This window comes from Antennarius striatus, chromosome 18 (genome assembly GCF_040054535.1).
Source record: "Antennarius striatus isolate MH-2024 chromosome 18, ASM4005453v1, whole genome shotgun sequence".
In the NCBI taxonomy this organism is placed as follows: domain Eukaryota; kingdom Metazoa; phylum Chordata; class Actinopteri; order Lophiiformes; family Antennariidae; genus Antennarius; species Antennarius striatus.
The window spans coordinates 2,029,098-2,044,595 of NC_090793.1; the positions used below are offsets into that span (position 1 = coordinate 2,029,098).

Below are 15,498 nucleotides of genomic sequence, written 5' to 3' on the forward strand. Positions count from 1 at the left end.
GATTTAAATCACACATTTGTAGGCTTTTTACACTTTTCCATAACACCACAACATATTTATTAATTATCCATCCCTTCATCTACTTAACGATCAACAGGCGATATAATCCCGATCAGATTAATTGATAACGGAACAATGATTGGAAACCGCCACCACGTCCTTAACGTTTACAGCAATGAATTTGATTTCGGCATTAGAACCACTCATCAATATGATTGATCGCCAATATCCACCCCACCCACCCCCGGAAAAAAAGTGAAAAAGGTGAAATAAACATTTTTAATAAAAATTAAGCTTTCCACTTCTTAAAAAGTTGTTGATACACAAAACAACACAAAGTAGTAATTACTGTTAACTTTGTGACGTTAGGTTACCCGTCATAAGCTAGCAACGGGGCGCCGGTTACAAAGCGATCTAATCGATCCAATAGGATTTATTAATAGAGAAGGTGATCACACCGTTCGATCACCGTTCGGTAACTGGTGTGTTGTGTTTATAAGTCCAGCGATGATTTATGGTCATTTATGGTTAAGAGAAGTTAACTTACCTGCTGCCAGGACGGGGTCGGGGACGGGGACCGGGACGGGGGTGCAGCAACCGGAGACCGGAACCCGTTAGAGCTCGTGCGCCCGTTCGATTAACGGGAGGCTCCTTCATCACGTGGGTTTTAATTAAGTCATGAAAATAATGAAATATGAATAAATTCAATAAAAGCAGAGCTGTTTTAAGTGCAATGGCTTAATTTAGTAAATTAAAAGGAAATAAAACACATGCAAATCCTTTTAAACGTTTTCCGTTCGTATTATTATATATTTATAATATATCGTATTATAAATGTGCTGCACGAATGGTAATAGTTTTACATTAACAATCAAATTAGAACTGTATTTTTATTTACCAAGGTTTCATTTGCGTCAGTTTGTGATAGTTTTGAAGTCGTTTTTGATAAAGTCGTGTGAATAACAATAAATGATAAATAATATAATATAATAATACTATTAAATAAACACACAAACAGATTTAAGAAGCTCATTTGAATTTTTTATTTTCTCCGCACGCCAGGAACGTTCAACGCAACACCAACACGCTCCAAAACACACGCGGAAACATCCGCGCGTCAAGACTTCATCTCCCATGATCCCTTGCGCATTAAAACTCGCTGCAGCCCACCCATTGTAATGATCTCCCGGCATGCCTTGCTTCAGGCCCCAGACGAAGAAGAAGCGTCATGATGCGGTGTGACGGTGGTTAACGTGAAAAACGTTCTTTATTTGCATTAAATAAAGTTTGAAACGTTCATGACTCTCCAGCGAGGCGTTAACGGAACATTCTAGGCCGTCAGTGAGCGCTAGCTAGCTAACTGCAGCGGATTGTCGGTGAGTGACGAGCTGCAGCGCCTTGTTGTTGAAACGACTTCCCGCACCGGGCCGCCATTTATCTCCTGCTTAGCAAAACAACAAAACATCCCAGAAATACAACACCTTCCGCACCGGGTTCATGTGGTTTTTGTTTGTTTGTTTTGGTATTTATTTGAAACGTTAAAAACAATTCATGGCTCATATATCCGGTAGCCGTCAGCTAGGCGAGGTGCCGACGAAAGGTTAGCCGAGATAGCCCCTCGCGGCTAACGATGCTAAACGCGTTAGCTCAGGGTGAAACTTGCTAACATCAGAGCGCGACTACGTCATAACGAATGGCTCTAACTCGTTTCTATTAAATACTTTAACTTTATTTATGATGCTCATGAAGAAGTGAAGCTGTTGTTGGATTTGCTGCGTTAATGAATTTCAATTTTTGTTTCTGTGTATACTAACTCACACAATGCTGCCATATGAAGGGTCTTAATATCTTTATTTATTACACCATTGCACACACCTTTTTATAGTTTACATATCTGTTTATCGTGTATTTATTGTTGGCTTTCTGATATTTGTTGTTTGCACTCTTTGTCCCCTTGGGGACAAATAAAGTTTTTTGAATGGAATTTAAATATTTAGTTCTTCATGGTTTCCATCGTGGGATGATTTTAGATTAACATGTAAAATATGTATTTATTGCTGTAGAGCCTGTTGCTGTTCCTCAGAACAACTTGACTAACAGGAACAAATGCAGTCACAGACCACAACATCCCCCAAAATTTTACCCTGACCTACTTGCATAGGTCAAAGATCATAGCTAGTCCTCTGGCTTACTATCATTACTATCAAGCCCTAGCTTTGATCTGATCTACGGTCTTACACTGGCCTTCTCCCTCGTCTTTCTATCTTATCCAGTTCCTGCATGTACAAAAGTTTAAATTTAACCTTGACCAAGCTTTCTAAAGGTCAAGATCATCATCTCGTTTCCATCCCCTTTGCTGCCTGAGTAATGTGCTTTTTGTTTCATCTTTCTATCTGCAATGGTTGCAAAGATATTTGGTGGACTAACAAACACTGACAATTACAATACAACACCGCTTTTACAATACATCATCACTTCTTCCTCTTCTTTGAAGCGGGATGTAACCAGTAAATCTGATTTGACTCCCATTTAATTTGTTGCAGTCATTTTACCCACTTTGATGATTGTTTCACTTAAAACTGAACCATAGTATATATATGAGATAAGATATACTTTATTGATCCCAAACTGGGAAATTTAAATAGGCAGTGGAATTCTGTCATTTTTGTGTGAAGTAAAATACCTGTTTTTGTGCTGATTTCAAGGCTGATCAGGAAATAAATGCTGGAAATGTTGGATCAAACTCAAGATTATCAGATGAACTTCCTCCTGCCAGAATAATCATTCTTAAATTATCTTTTTATTCATCTTTGGGCGTAGACTAATCCTGTCCAGGTGAAGGTGTTGGTTACCCTCTGGATTGTACTAAACCAACCGATTTCCTCTTACTGCAGGTACCACCAGTTCACCATGGCGACGGACGTCGGTTCTCCGCAGCGCTTCTTCCACATGCCGCGTTTCCAGCACCAGGCGCCGCGACAGGTGTTCTACAAACGACCGGATTTCGCCCAACAACAGGCGATGCAGCAGCTAACGTTTGACGGGAAACGGATGAGAAAAGCGGTGAATCGGAAAACTATCGACTACAACCCGTCAGTCATCAGACACCTGGAGGTGAGTCTGGGGTGTTTAGTTTTAAATGAGTGGATTCTCACCTCCAAGTCTGTCTACGAGTCACTCCGGACGCTTTGCTGAGATGCTTGGATTCATCCACCACACCTTAAAGAGCGGTCCATGCAAACGTTGTCTGACGTTAAACCGGTTTGTGGCACCAGAAACATTGGAGAACGCTGGGACACGTTTATGTGTCTGATCGTATAAAGTTTTGCTGGTCTTACTGGAACCAGTTCAGTTCCGGTCGGATTCAGATGTTTGTGTTTGTCCTCCAGAACCGTCTTTGGCAGCGAGATCATCGAGACTTCCGGGCGGTCCAGCCCGATGCCGGATGCTACAACGACGTGAGTACCGGTCGTGATCATTCTGAGCCGCCCTGTCAGTCATCATCTTCATGGTCTCCATTTTTAGAGATATTTAGAGATATGTTAGTTTTTAGAAGCTGAGGCTGAATCCACGTCCCCTCTCTCCTCAGCTGGTTCCTCCTCTGGGGATGCTGAACAATCCCATGAACGCCGTCACCACAAAGTTTGTCCGAACTTCCACGAACAAAGTCAAGTGTCCCGTTTTTGTGGTCAGGGTAAGTTCTGTGACTCCTGCGACCTTTGACCCGGGAGGAACTTTTTGACGCTGTTGAACCGGTTCTGAGTATTTCCTGTTTGCCTCCAGTGGACCCCTGAGGGTCGCCGTCTGGTCACAGGAGCCTCGAGTGGGGAGTTCACTCTGTGGAACGGACTCACCTTCAACTTCGAGACCATCTTACAGGTGAGCGTCCGCCTGTCGCTCCTCCTACCCGTCTGTCATCCATCCGTTTCCACGCCGACGACAAATGTTTCATTAAGAGAAATTAAACACGGACATTAAAACATTTTTCACGTTATTTCATTCTGTCAAGACTTTCTCACATCCGCTGGTTTTCAGTTTCCATTCTATCACTATTCAGACATGGGTTGGACCAATTTCTTGGTGTGGGGTGGGGGGGTGGGGTTAATCGCTCTAGCATGAGGTGCTTTCTTTTGTATTGTTTTTTATATTGTGGTTGTTGATCCTTTATTTAACTATTTAAGCTTCATGTTTACGATTCCCGGCATTACTTTTAAATATTTTAGGAAAATGCGTCACTTTAAGGAAGAGTCCACCTCTGGTAGTTGTGTCATATGTCATAGTGTGCCCCCCCCCCCAGATGTTAGCTGTGCTAGCTAATAGAACATCAGTTATAATCGCTGAGGTTACCTGTGCTAGCTGTGATTAGCAGTGATTTTTGTTATTGATTGATGTTAGCGATCATAGCTAACATTTGCTAATGTTAACTTCTGTAGCAGAGAGTGGCTGCGCTAGCTGACAGTGGATGATATTAGCAATGTTAGCTGACGTTAGCTGTGATTTTGTGACACTCATTTACATTAACGATGGCTGGGATGGATGACGTTAGCTAACGTTAGCTTGTGGTAGCTGATGTTAGCTCTGATGGTTGGTTATAATATCTGACTTTGGCTCTAGTGCCTGTCTTTATCTCATGTTAGCGATGATGCTAGCGTAAGCTGAGATTGGCTGACATGTTTGCTGAGATGTCCTGTGATTGGTGACATTCGCTAACAGTTAGCCACACCACTGACCTCCCTCCTCCTCCTCTGTGCTCCGCAGGCGCACGACAGTCCGGTGCGAGCCATGACCTGGTCTCACAACGACATGTGGATGCTAACGGCGGACCACGGCGGCTACGTCAAGTACTGGCAGTCCAACATGAACAACGTCAAGATGTTCCAGGCTCACAAGGAGGCCATTAGAGAAGCCAGGTTTATACCCAATCTCCCATTTTCTGTAGTTAACCCCCGTCTGTTCTCATTGTGGGCGCTGCAGCTCCACGCTGCAGCCACGTGGGGGCGCTGGCTCGCCCCTCGCCACACACGTGACAGATGTACGCGTGTGCTGTCGCAACATCTGCTGTCGATGTTCTTCCTGTTGTGGCTGATGAGCTGTTTGTCTCTGCCTCTGTTGAATAAAGAGATCATTTCTATTTGAAGTGGTTTTGGCTAGGCTCAGGCTTTGACTCTGACCAATAAAGTTTTAAAATAAAGTGAATAAAAAAGAAGCTCCTGCACACAGTAGAAGGTTTAAATAAAGTTTTTTTAGTTCTACATGTTCACGTTAAAATACCACAGCCCCGCAAGTTAATACCCTAACTACGACCGATGACTGACGAGAGACTGATGGAGGGGGCGGACACATCCTGACTTGTCCCAGACACTACATATCCCATAATGCACCTGGGTGATGTTTCATTAGAGCCTCCTTGTTTAGACACTTGTCAAATAGTTAAACCATTCCTGTTTAGTTTAAGGCTCTGGGTTAGGATTAACTAAACTGGAACATCTGGACGTTGTGATGTCATCGACTACGGTAGTGATGTCATAGTGAGCTGTTCTTGTTCTTCTGTCCCTCAGCTCAGGCTTGCAGGTGCAGAAATTTAAACGACGCTCTTATTTCCAAAGATGCTAACAAAGCACTACACTACCCATGAGCCTCGGCGATTGCCTCTCCCTCAGGGTCCGTGTTGGCCTGATGGCGTGCTTCCAGCTCAGCCGGGACACAGATGTGTGACGGTTGAGCGGAAGAAGTAATGTGATTACTCTCTGGCCGCGTGCCACCCTTTGATTCTCTGCGGATGTCTCGCTCCGCTCCAGACATCGTGTTCGGAAAATAGTGGAATTCTGGCCGGAATGATGACAAAAATCAGTCACGTGTTGTGTCCCTGTTAGCCAGAACCACCTGTTAGCTGTCACAGCTAATGCGCTAACCCACGGCAGGTACGACAGCTAGCCTTCAGCTGTGGCGTCTTTTTGCTCCCCAATCTTCTTGGATGACTTGGTCTCACAAAATTCAAAATCCCTCATCATTGAGTCTATAAGGATTTATGTTCTAGATTACGTGTCAAACTCAAGGCCCGGGGGCCAAATGTGGCCCTCTACATCATTTTATGTGGCCCAAAGAGAATTAAAGATCAGAGTCTAAAAATAAATAGATCTAAAGTGTGCTTTGACCAGAAACTACATTTCCCACCATGCAGTAATTTAGACCATTTTAAGTTTGATGCAATCGTTCTAACTTATGTTTGATGTTATTTTTCTTTATTCTCTCAGAACAGTTTGATACTTGATTGATGGAGTTCTGTGGGTTTAATAACCTGAGAAATAAAAAAATGATTTATGTTCTAACAGCGAAACCCCTTTTAAACACATTTTTTCTGTGTAACTGTAATGTTTGTAACTTTATTACATTTAGTTACATTTATAAATGACATCTGGCCCTTTGAGGCAATTATGCTGATGTGGCCCTCAGTGAAAATGAGTTTTGTCACCCCTGCTCTAAGAGCTACCAGCAGCCTTTACCTCCTCAGATACTTGAGTACAGAATGCAAAGAGCCCAAACAGGAAGTCTCATAAACCTTCCACAGATGAATGATTGCAGGATAAGATATTTAATTTTAATTAAATGGAAAAGTGAAATGGAATGTTGAAAGGATGCGACAAAACAATCACCACCTGGTCCAGTACCAAAGATCACGATGTGGCTTTTTAAAGCGGTCTGGGCAGCAGGTGGCGCCATAAGAACCAGACATGAACCCACATCTGCAAGGAAGTCGTTCTGTGTGTTTGTCTCCCTCTGCTGGTCGGGGATGTTCTCTCTGTTGGGGTTTGAACTGGTGTCGAGTCCGTTCAGGCTTTCGTCCCTGTCGTACCTCTGATCGTCCAGCAGGGGGAGACATCACACAGGCGCTCACCACGGAATAGGACACATTAACTGAAACGGGAGAGAAATTTGACCTGTGACTCAGCAGTTTTGATCTGCCCAGGCTTTAAATCTGCAGAGTCATTATATGTTGTTGTTTATAGCTTCAATACTGAGCTTCTAACTAATTGATCGATCATGATGATGATGATGATGATGATATCAGGGATCAAACTACAATACGTAAGGTGTTCCCATGTGATTCAGATCGCGCAGTTAGCCTGGAGCTAACTGTCGTTTGCTGCTCTCTGATGAATAACAAACGCGTTTCAACTACAGGAAAATGATAAAAATGCAGGAAACAAAACATCTTTGAATCAAATATGATCCAAAAAAAAAAGAAGAGTTGTACATCACATGTGAGATTGTACGATTACTAACACTGATCGTACCTTGAAGAAATTACTTCCTTTATATGATGTTAATACATTTTGGTAAAACACATGAGTGTGATATTAGTAGTTTATATAGTTTGTTGTAGTAGTTGTAGTCCAGTTAGAATATTTTAATTATTACCACATTTATTGAGAAGAGTATATAACTCCGTATTAATGCTAATACGGTATTTTAGTACTGTATTAGTTACTTTTATTGTTATTCTACCATTATTTGAACAGTATATAGTTTAATGTGAGTACTTTTACTTAAATAGTACCTGTATGTCTAGGTATTAGTACTCGGAATATTAGGAGTACTGTATTTGGCCTCATAAATATGATAAATACAGTTCTCTGTACATCCAGTTAGCTTACGTGATGATGTCACAGATCTCCAGCCAATCAATCGCCTGATCAGTTTTTATCTTTTTCCAGTTTCTCTCCCACAGATAATAAATTTGCCACCTGCTCCGACGACGGCACCGTCCGGATCTGGGACTTCCTGCGCTGCCACGAGGAGAGGATCCTCCGAGGTAAAATATGAAATAAAATAAAGCGTCCCGATCCATCACTACTTCCTGTTTCAGATGCCATGATGTCACCAGACTAACGAACTGTTTGAACGTTCCACAGGTCACGGCGCTGATGTGAAGTGTGTCGACTGGCATCCCACCAAAAGTCTGGTGGTCTCCGGGAGTAAGGACAGCCAACAGCCAATCAAATTCTGGGACCCGAAGACCGGACAGAGCCTGGCGACGCTGTGAGTGTCTTTGGAACCGTCGCTCGATCCAATCGATCGATCAATTCCAGCCGACATCGTCCGATCCCTTGTGTTTGCTTCCAGCCACGCCCACAAAAACACGGTGATGGAGGTGAAGTGGAACCTGAACGGCAATTGGCTGCTGACGGCGTCACGTGACCACCTGTGTAAGCTGTTCGACATCAGGAACCTGAAGGAGGAGCTGCAGGTGTTCAGAGGACACAAGAAGGAGGCGACAGGTGAGCGACGGCGGCCAATCAGAGCGCAGCTCTGGGTCGATCGCCCCCACCCCCCCACGTCGCTGATCTTTTCTCCTGTCCTCTCAGCGGTGGCGTGGCACCCCGTCCACGAAGGCCTGTTCGCCAGCGGAGGATCCGACGGCTCCCTGCTGTTCTGGCACACCGGGTAAGGAGGAAGCTCATTCAGCAAAAACTCATTCTTGATCAAAAAAACGGAGACTGATGCTAATATTTTAGCTTTAGCGACGCCTCAAACATGTCACGAGTTGTTTACTTCCACGAAACAACAAGAATAAATAACCAAGGCAGTCAAAGGCGGCAACATCCTGCGACACCCCTAAATTCCAAATTTTACCCTGACCTACTTGCATAGGTCAAAGATCACAGCTAGTTCTCTGACCTACTGTTATAATCAAAGCACTAGCTTTGATCTATGGTCCTAACACTGGACTTCTCCCTCATCTTTCTGTCTTACCCGGTTCCTGATTGTACGAAAGTTAAAAATTTGTCGTTGACCGAGTTCTTCCTCACCGGTGTCGCGTCAGGGTGGAGAAGGAGGTGGGCGGGATGGAGATGGCCCACGAAGGGATGATCTGGAGTCTGGCTTGGCACCCGTTGGGTCACATCCTGTGCTCCGGCTCCAACGACCACACCAGGTACACACACACACACACACACGGCGTGAACACACACAGTTTACACGCAACACGACCAGGACGTCACCACGCCGCGTTCTGTTTGTTTGTTCAGTAAATTCTGGACCAGGAACCGACCGGGGGATAAGATGAGGGACCGCTACAACCTGAACCTGCTGCCTGGGATGTCGGAGGACGGCGTGGAGTACGGTAAGGAGGAGGAAGTCCACAACCGGACAGGAAGTAGCAGTTTGGTCGGGTTACATCCGCTCCAACCGGATGTTGTTTTCCGACTGTTTCAGACGACGTGGACCTGAACAACATGGCCTCCATCCCCGGCATGGGGATCCCCGAGCAGCTGAAGGCGGCCATGGAGCAGGAGCAGAGCAGTGAGTCCCGTCCCGGAAGGTTCTGGAAGTCCAGATGAGCTCGACCTCGTCGGTGATCAGCTGTGTGTGTTGTCTCCAGGTAAAGAGGCCGCCCCCGATGTGGAGATGTCCATCCCCGGTCTGGACTGGGGGATGGATGAGGTCATGGGGAAAGACACCAAGAAGGTTCCGCAGAAGAAAGTCCCGTACGCCAAACCCATCCCGGCCCAGTTCCAGCAGGTGGACGCCCGATCCGCGCCCTGATTGGTTAGACGAAACAAGGTTTAGTCGTCCCTCCTGAGTTTTATTTCCTTCGTCCTCCTCCCTCCAGGCCTGGGCGGAGAATAAAGTACCCATGATGCCTCCCGGCGCGGATCTGTCCAAAGACAGGAAGGTGGAGCAGAAGGTGGACATGAAGAAGAAAACCCAGGCGGAAATCGAGCAGGAAATGGCGGCGCTGCAGTACACCAACCCCATGCTGCTGGAGGTACGCATCCCACGCTCGGACGAGCATCCGACGCTCGGACGAGCATCCGACGCTCGGACGAGCATCCGGCTTTTTGGTCGTCTTCTTCATTCTTCTTCCTACTTCCTTGTTTTTCCTTCTTCCTCTTCCTTCTTCTCCTGAATCAAACTTGTTTCTCTTTGGTCGCAGCAAATGAAGATGGACCGGATGAACCAGATGAACGCCGATGGGAACCTGGGCCCCCAACAGGGGCCGGGGCCCATGTCCTCCTTCTCCGGCGCCGGAGGCCCAGGACTACCTGGCCAGCAAGGTTTTCCCCAAAACATGCCTCCTCAGCAAATGTCAAACAACATGGGGCCCCCCATGGGCCCCGGAGGCATGCAGCCTCCTTTCATGGCCCCTGGACAAATGGGGCCACCTTCTGGACCCCAGTCCCACCAGGGGCCGCCTCAGGACATGATGGGACCACCAGACATGCAAGGACAGCAAGGAATGCAGAGACACCCCGGCCCCCCCAGAAACATGGGGCCCCAGGGGCCTCACAGGGGGATGCAGGGGCCCCCCAGTGGGATGATGGGCCCTCCTTCTCGGGGAATGGGTCCCAGAGAGCCTCAAGGACCTCCAGCTCAGGGGGGGATGATGTCTTCACAGGGGAACATGATGGGCCCTCAGGGTGGAATGATGGGGCCCCCATCCAGGACTCACGGCAACATGCCAAACAACTATGGGATGGGCAACATGCACGGCCCTCCAGGAAGCATGCAGGGGCCCCCCGGTAATGTCCAAGGACCCCACGGAAACATGCAGGGGCCTCCCGGGAACATGCAAGGACCGCACGGGAACATGCAGGGGCCTCACGGAAACGTGCAGGGGTCCCAAGGAAACATGCAGGGGCCCCCGTACGGGCAGCACCACGTGAGTTCACGTGTTCCTACAATCACATTCATGTTGTGACGTGAGCCGGGTTTAAACCCCAGTTCTTCTTCTTTCAGGGCCAGAACTCGGGGCCCATGATGCACGGAATGGGTCAGCAGGGGCCCAACAGTAAAGGTAAGGCCCCCGAAAAACAGGAGCAGATCTGATCTGTTCCTGTTTGGAAGTTCCGTTCCTTTAAATCAGGGGTCTCCAAACTGTTTCCTGTAAGGGGCCACAGAACTTTTCCCTTCTCTGATGGGGGGCCCGGGGCCCGAACCAAATATTATTAACCTTTTCTGGGAGTTTAATAGAAAAAAAGTCATGAAATAAATGATAACAATGAAATAAGGAACACTATTTATGAAATAGATAATAATCAGTGTGTTTTTGTGGGACCGTTCAGGGGGCCGTACCAAATGCGGAGGAGGGCCACATCTGGCCCCCGGGCCGTAGTTTGGGGACTACTGATCTAAATGAGCACTGGCGTACCCCAGGGCTCTAATTTAGAGCCTCTTTAATTTGTACAACATCAAGCTTCATGTTCACTGTGAAGAGGGGCTAGAGGGGCCGGTGGGTGGACTGTAGAAACCGGTCTGGTCCAGTGGGGGCCCCGTGGTGGAACTGGTTTTAATGGGAACCAATTCTGGAACCAGAAAGAACGTCTGGATGAGAGGAAGACTCTCGGCCACAAAAAACGATGGAATAAACCTCAATGAAAGACCAAACCTGAGGAAACACCTGGTCTAACGCTAAATAGGACTAAATGACCTTTGACCCTGACCTGTAGCCCCCCCAGGTGACCCAGCCCCAGTGTTAGAAGTTTCATCACTACAGAATTAAAGTTAGAGATGTTTGACTTCTCCTTTGACCTCTCTCACTCCTCCAGGTGACCCCCGGGGGCCCCTACCCAACCACCACCTGGGCCCCCCCGAGCGACAGACTCCTGGAGGTCCCGAATCGGGTTCGGGTCCCTACTGGGGGGACAACCAGCAGGGTCGGCGGGGGCCACAGGACTTCGATTCCGCCAGGGACTACCACGTCAGGGAGGAGGGCTGGAGGCCTGGATACCCAGGGGGGGGCGGGGGAGGAGGGGGAGGAGGAGGGGGCGGGGGCCACAGAGGGGCGGGGCATCGAGCTGGAGGAGGAGGAGGGGGAGGAGGAGGAAACTGGGGCCCCGATGAGAGGTTTGGTGGAGACTTCAGGGGACGGAGGGAGGAGAGGTGAGTTGGATGCGATGTGGGGGGGGCGGGGGGGTCAGAACCGAATCTGGTTGATCTGAACCGGACCTGATGGGTGTTGCAGGTTCAGGGGGGGGCCGGGTCGGCCCGGAGCGCGAAGCTACCCCGACGACTACGGCGGCCAGGAGGAAGGCTTCGACAGTCCGGAGGAGATGAGCCGAGGCTGGGACAACGGGGCCCGAGCGAGGCCCCCACGGGGAGCAGGAGGGCCCCCCAGAGGAGGTGAGCGGAACCGGAACCGGACACTCAGAGTCCACTTAGACCCGACATCTAGAACCTGAGGTTCTCTTCTGGTTCCGCAGGTCACGACAGCTACCGAGATGGTCAGCAGATGCATGATGGGTCGTCTCCGGCGGGGCGCGAGCGCTCGTCCTCCCTGCAGGGGATGGACATGGCGTCCCTGCCCCCCCGGAAACGTCCGTGGCAGGACGGTCCGGGCAGCGGAGACCCCCGAGAAAGAGATTCAGCCGGCGTCGATGGAGGTGAAGACCCCCGCGGAGTTCTTCTGTCTGTCTCCACCGTCCTGCAGCGCCCCCCCCAGGACAGACGGCTGTAGTTCAGCCGCTTCTCAATGTTTATTCTTATTAGGTTGTAATGAGCGCTGCGGCCTGTAGGGGGAGCTCTTAACTATTTTTTCTTAATTACAATTAAGAATTATTATCTTATATTATTAGTATAAATATATTTAATTCTAATTAAAAATATCAAATATAATTAATTAAATATATTAATATATTTAATACTAATTTAATATATTTAAAACTGATTAAATATATTAGAACGTTAATGGAGCAATAAAATGCTGGATGAAAGTCAGTATATTTTATTTTATATATATTTAACGTATGTTATTTCAGTATTGAAAACAATGTTTTTGCGTTCAGACTGTTTCCCCTGACTATCTCTGCTGCTTCCCCATAGGTCGTCCCCCCAAGAGGGAGGACCCGGGTTACGGTCCGTCTGGTCGCAGCGGACGAGGCTGGGGCCCCGGAGGAGGACCGGGACCCCGAAGAGGACCACCAATACAGAGGGGGTTAATGAGGGGGGCCGTCCGAGGCAGGTAGTCCCCAAGAGAGAAAGAAAAGGAGAAACCTCCGGATCCTCGTCTTCTGGGTCCTCAAGGAGGACCAGGACCCACAAGAGGAGGGGGTCGTCCTAAAGAAAGAAAACTCTCCAGATCCTCCTCTTGTGGTTTTCTCATCTCTGTTGGGACAAAAAAAAAGAAAAACTCTTGAACCCAATCAGACCTCTACTGCTGAAAAGGACGGCTGCGTCTGATTGGTCCATCAGCATTCTGGCAAAACACCTGAGTTTACAGGTGGATCGACGGGAATCTTGTTTCCACCTCACCGAGGCTCACTTTTATTTTAATGTAAAATATGGTGTTTGTATCTCAGTCTGTTCATTTTATTTCACAATCAACACTTTGTCTTCAGCTCGTTGCTTTTTGTAAAAGATTTCTATGTTCTTGTGTTTTCACTGATTCCACTAAGGTGGCCATTAAAGGTTCACACTTCATATGCAACGTGTGGCTGGTGGTACGTTTGATGTTACGGCAAATTTCTGTCTTTTAAAAGAAAGGTTTGTCCATTCAGTGTAGGAACACCAAAAAAAACCCGTAAAATGTGAAATAACCTAACAATTAGCTAAAAATGACCCAAAGAAACTACAAAAAGATGTAGTACACATTCCAGGCCAGTAGGTGGTGCTGTGAGAACGTTTTGGTTCAATGGAAGGTAAAAGTGGACAAAATCATTTTCCTACAGCCATTCACTGTTTTTTTGGGGGGGATCAAATTTTACTTTAATACTGTAAATGACATAAATATGGGATTTATGACATAATTTGGGATTATTTCTAGAAAATAAAGTAAAAATATTCTTGAATCCTGATCTTCACCACCAACAAAATCTGGTAACCTTTTTCTGATGCAGATGAAAATGACAAGAGATGAAGTCAAAATATTTAATATTTATTGACTTCCATCAATCACACACTCATCTATCACACACACACACACACACACACACACACACACACACACACACACACACACTTTAGAAAATAAAGATCCAGTCTACAGGTACAACAGCGATAGCCCAGCCTGCAAGTCAAGGTTCGGGGATTGGTCGTCCCGCTTTAAATATCCTGCAGTAAATCAATAGATTGGCATCTATCGATAATCAGAATTGATCAGGCTGCAGAGGAATGTCCTGACGGAGCTCAACTTGGTCCTCATCCGTCTCCTCTTTGGTCCAAGGAGTCCAGGGTTCACCACCCCGCCTCGGGTCTGACCGCTGCGGGCCTCCTGACGCTCATCCCCGGTCAGATCGGCATGCTTTTCCCGGAGACTGTCCGTTTGATGGCGGACGCGGCCATCCCTCCCATGAACCGGATCCCGGCGCTGCCCCCGGGCAGCAGCGACACCACGTAGCCGACGATGACGGCCACCTGCAGGGCGGCTCCCAGCGCCGTCAGCACGGTGCTGTGGAGGCTCAGCGCCGCGTACAGCGTCCCTCCCAGGGTGCACAGGTAGACGGCGGCGCCGGGAGACGTCGGCAGGCTGGAGATGAGTCTGCTGGGCCCGCGGAGGACCGCCACCGCGGCGATGGCGAACAGAGAGCCGAGTGACCAGAGCAGGGCGAACTTCCGCGCGTAGAGGAGCAGCAGCGGGGCGTAGAGCGCCGACAGTCCGAAACACAGCGCGGACAAGAACACGCAACCCCCGAAGGCCACCAGGCGCTGCCGGCGGCTCATGCCCGGGAGACACGGGTCCGGCTCGGCGAACCAAGGCCAGGAAAATCCGCTGCTTCCGCTGGCGCTCTGGCCTGACGGACCGCCGCCGCCGCGGCTAGCGGACCAGGGGCTCGACCACCGCCCGAACCAGCTCCCCGGTACCGGCTCCGTGTCGTCCATGTCCACCGTGGTGCTGGAGCTGGACTGGGAGATGGTTTTAGCGCCGCCATTTTTGGACTGGGCCAAATACTCCTGAAGCTGTCGATTAAGTTCCGCCATGACGGAGTTAGAATGTTGTTGTTGTTATTCTTCTTCTTCTTCTTTTTTTATTTTTATTTTTCTTCTTCTGTTTTCAAATGGTGTCTTTCTGGCACCACCAACGTCCTTCTAGCGCCCCCAACAGGATGGAAGAAGAATTACATCTCTAAAAGTACCAGCAGTTTATCACACATTGTTACACTTTATTACAGCATATAGAGCGTTTAATATAATTAATTATCATTTAAAATTAAACAAACATGTGGTTTAATGTCAACAAGCTCCAACTACTCAACTTGATCCTCCCACGATAAAACTGTTTTAATAAAAACATTTTGTAAATATAAGAAATATAGGCAGGAAGTAAATCAGAAATGAATAATTTACAATTAATTCACAGATATAAAGCCGATGTTGGATTAATTAAAATTATAATGAAATAATTTAATAAAATGATAAATAAAAAAATTAATGCCTCGACAGGTGAGCAGGCAGGGGCGGCGTAACAAAACAATTAAAGTCTTTTAATTTGTTTTTTTAAACGACTTTCCAAGCAATCACTGAAGAAACAGCTATCATTTAATTAGCAGTTAGCAATTCCTC

The 15,498-nt window shown here is 47.4% G+C and overlaps 2 protein-coding genes across 2 annotated transcripts; one reads left to right on the plus strand and one right to left on the minus strand.

The window, feature by feature from the left end:
• Positions 1-1,198: 1,198 nt before the first annotated feature.
• wdr33 (WD repeat domain 33) lies at positions 1,199-13,419 on the plus strand. The gene is given in 22 exon segments (XM_068341222.1): positions 1,199-1,376; positions 2,895-3,114; positions 3,390-3,458; positions 3,590-3,694; positions 3,784-3,879; positions 4,759-4,910; positions 7,716-7,813; positions 7,914-8,040; positions 8,125-8,279; positions 8,367-8,445; positions 8,825-8,935; positions 9,030-9,124; positions 9,217-9,303; positions 9,383-9,522; positions 9,614-9,769; positions 9,938-10,663; positions 10,741-10,798; positions 11,550-11,768; positions 11,811-11,883; positions 11,885-12,123; positions 12,126-12,383; positions 12,823-13,419. Coding segments are annotated over 21 exon segments (3,390 nt in total). The 5' UTR covers positions 1,199-1,376; positions 2,895-2,910; the 3' UTR covers positions 12,966-13,419.
• Positions 13,420-13,893: 474 nt separating this feature from the next.
• On the minus strand, positions 13,894-14,960 carry sft2d3 (SFT2 domain containing 3). Its single transcript, XM_068341182.1, has one exon. The coding sequence runs from the start codon at positions 14,914-14,916 to the stop codon at positions 14,227-14,229; it is 690 nt and encodes a 229-aa protein (XP_068197283.1). The 5' UTR covers positions 14,917-14,960; the 3' UTR covers positions 13,894-14,226.
• Between the last annotated feature and the right edge of the window lie 538 nt (positions 14,961-15,498).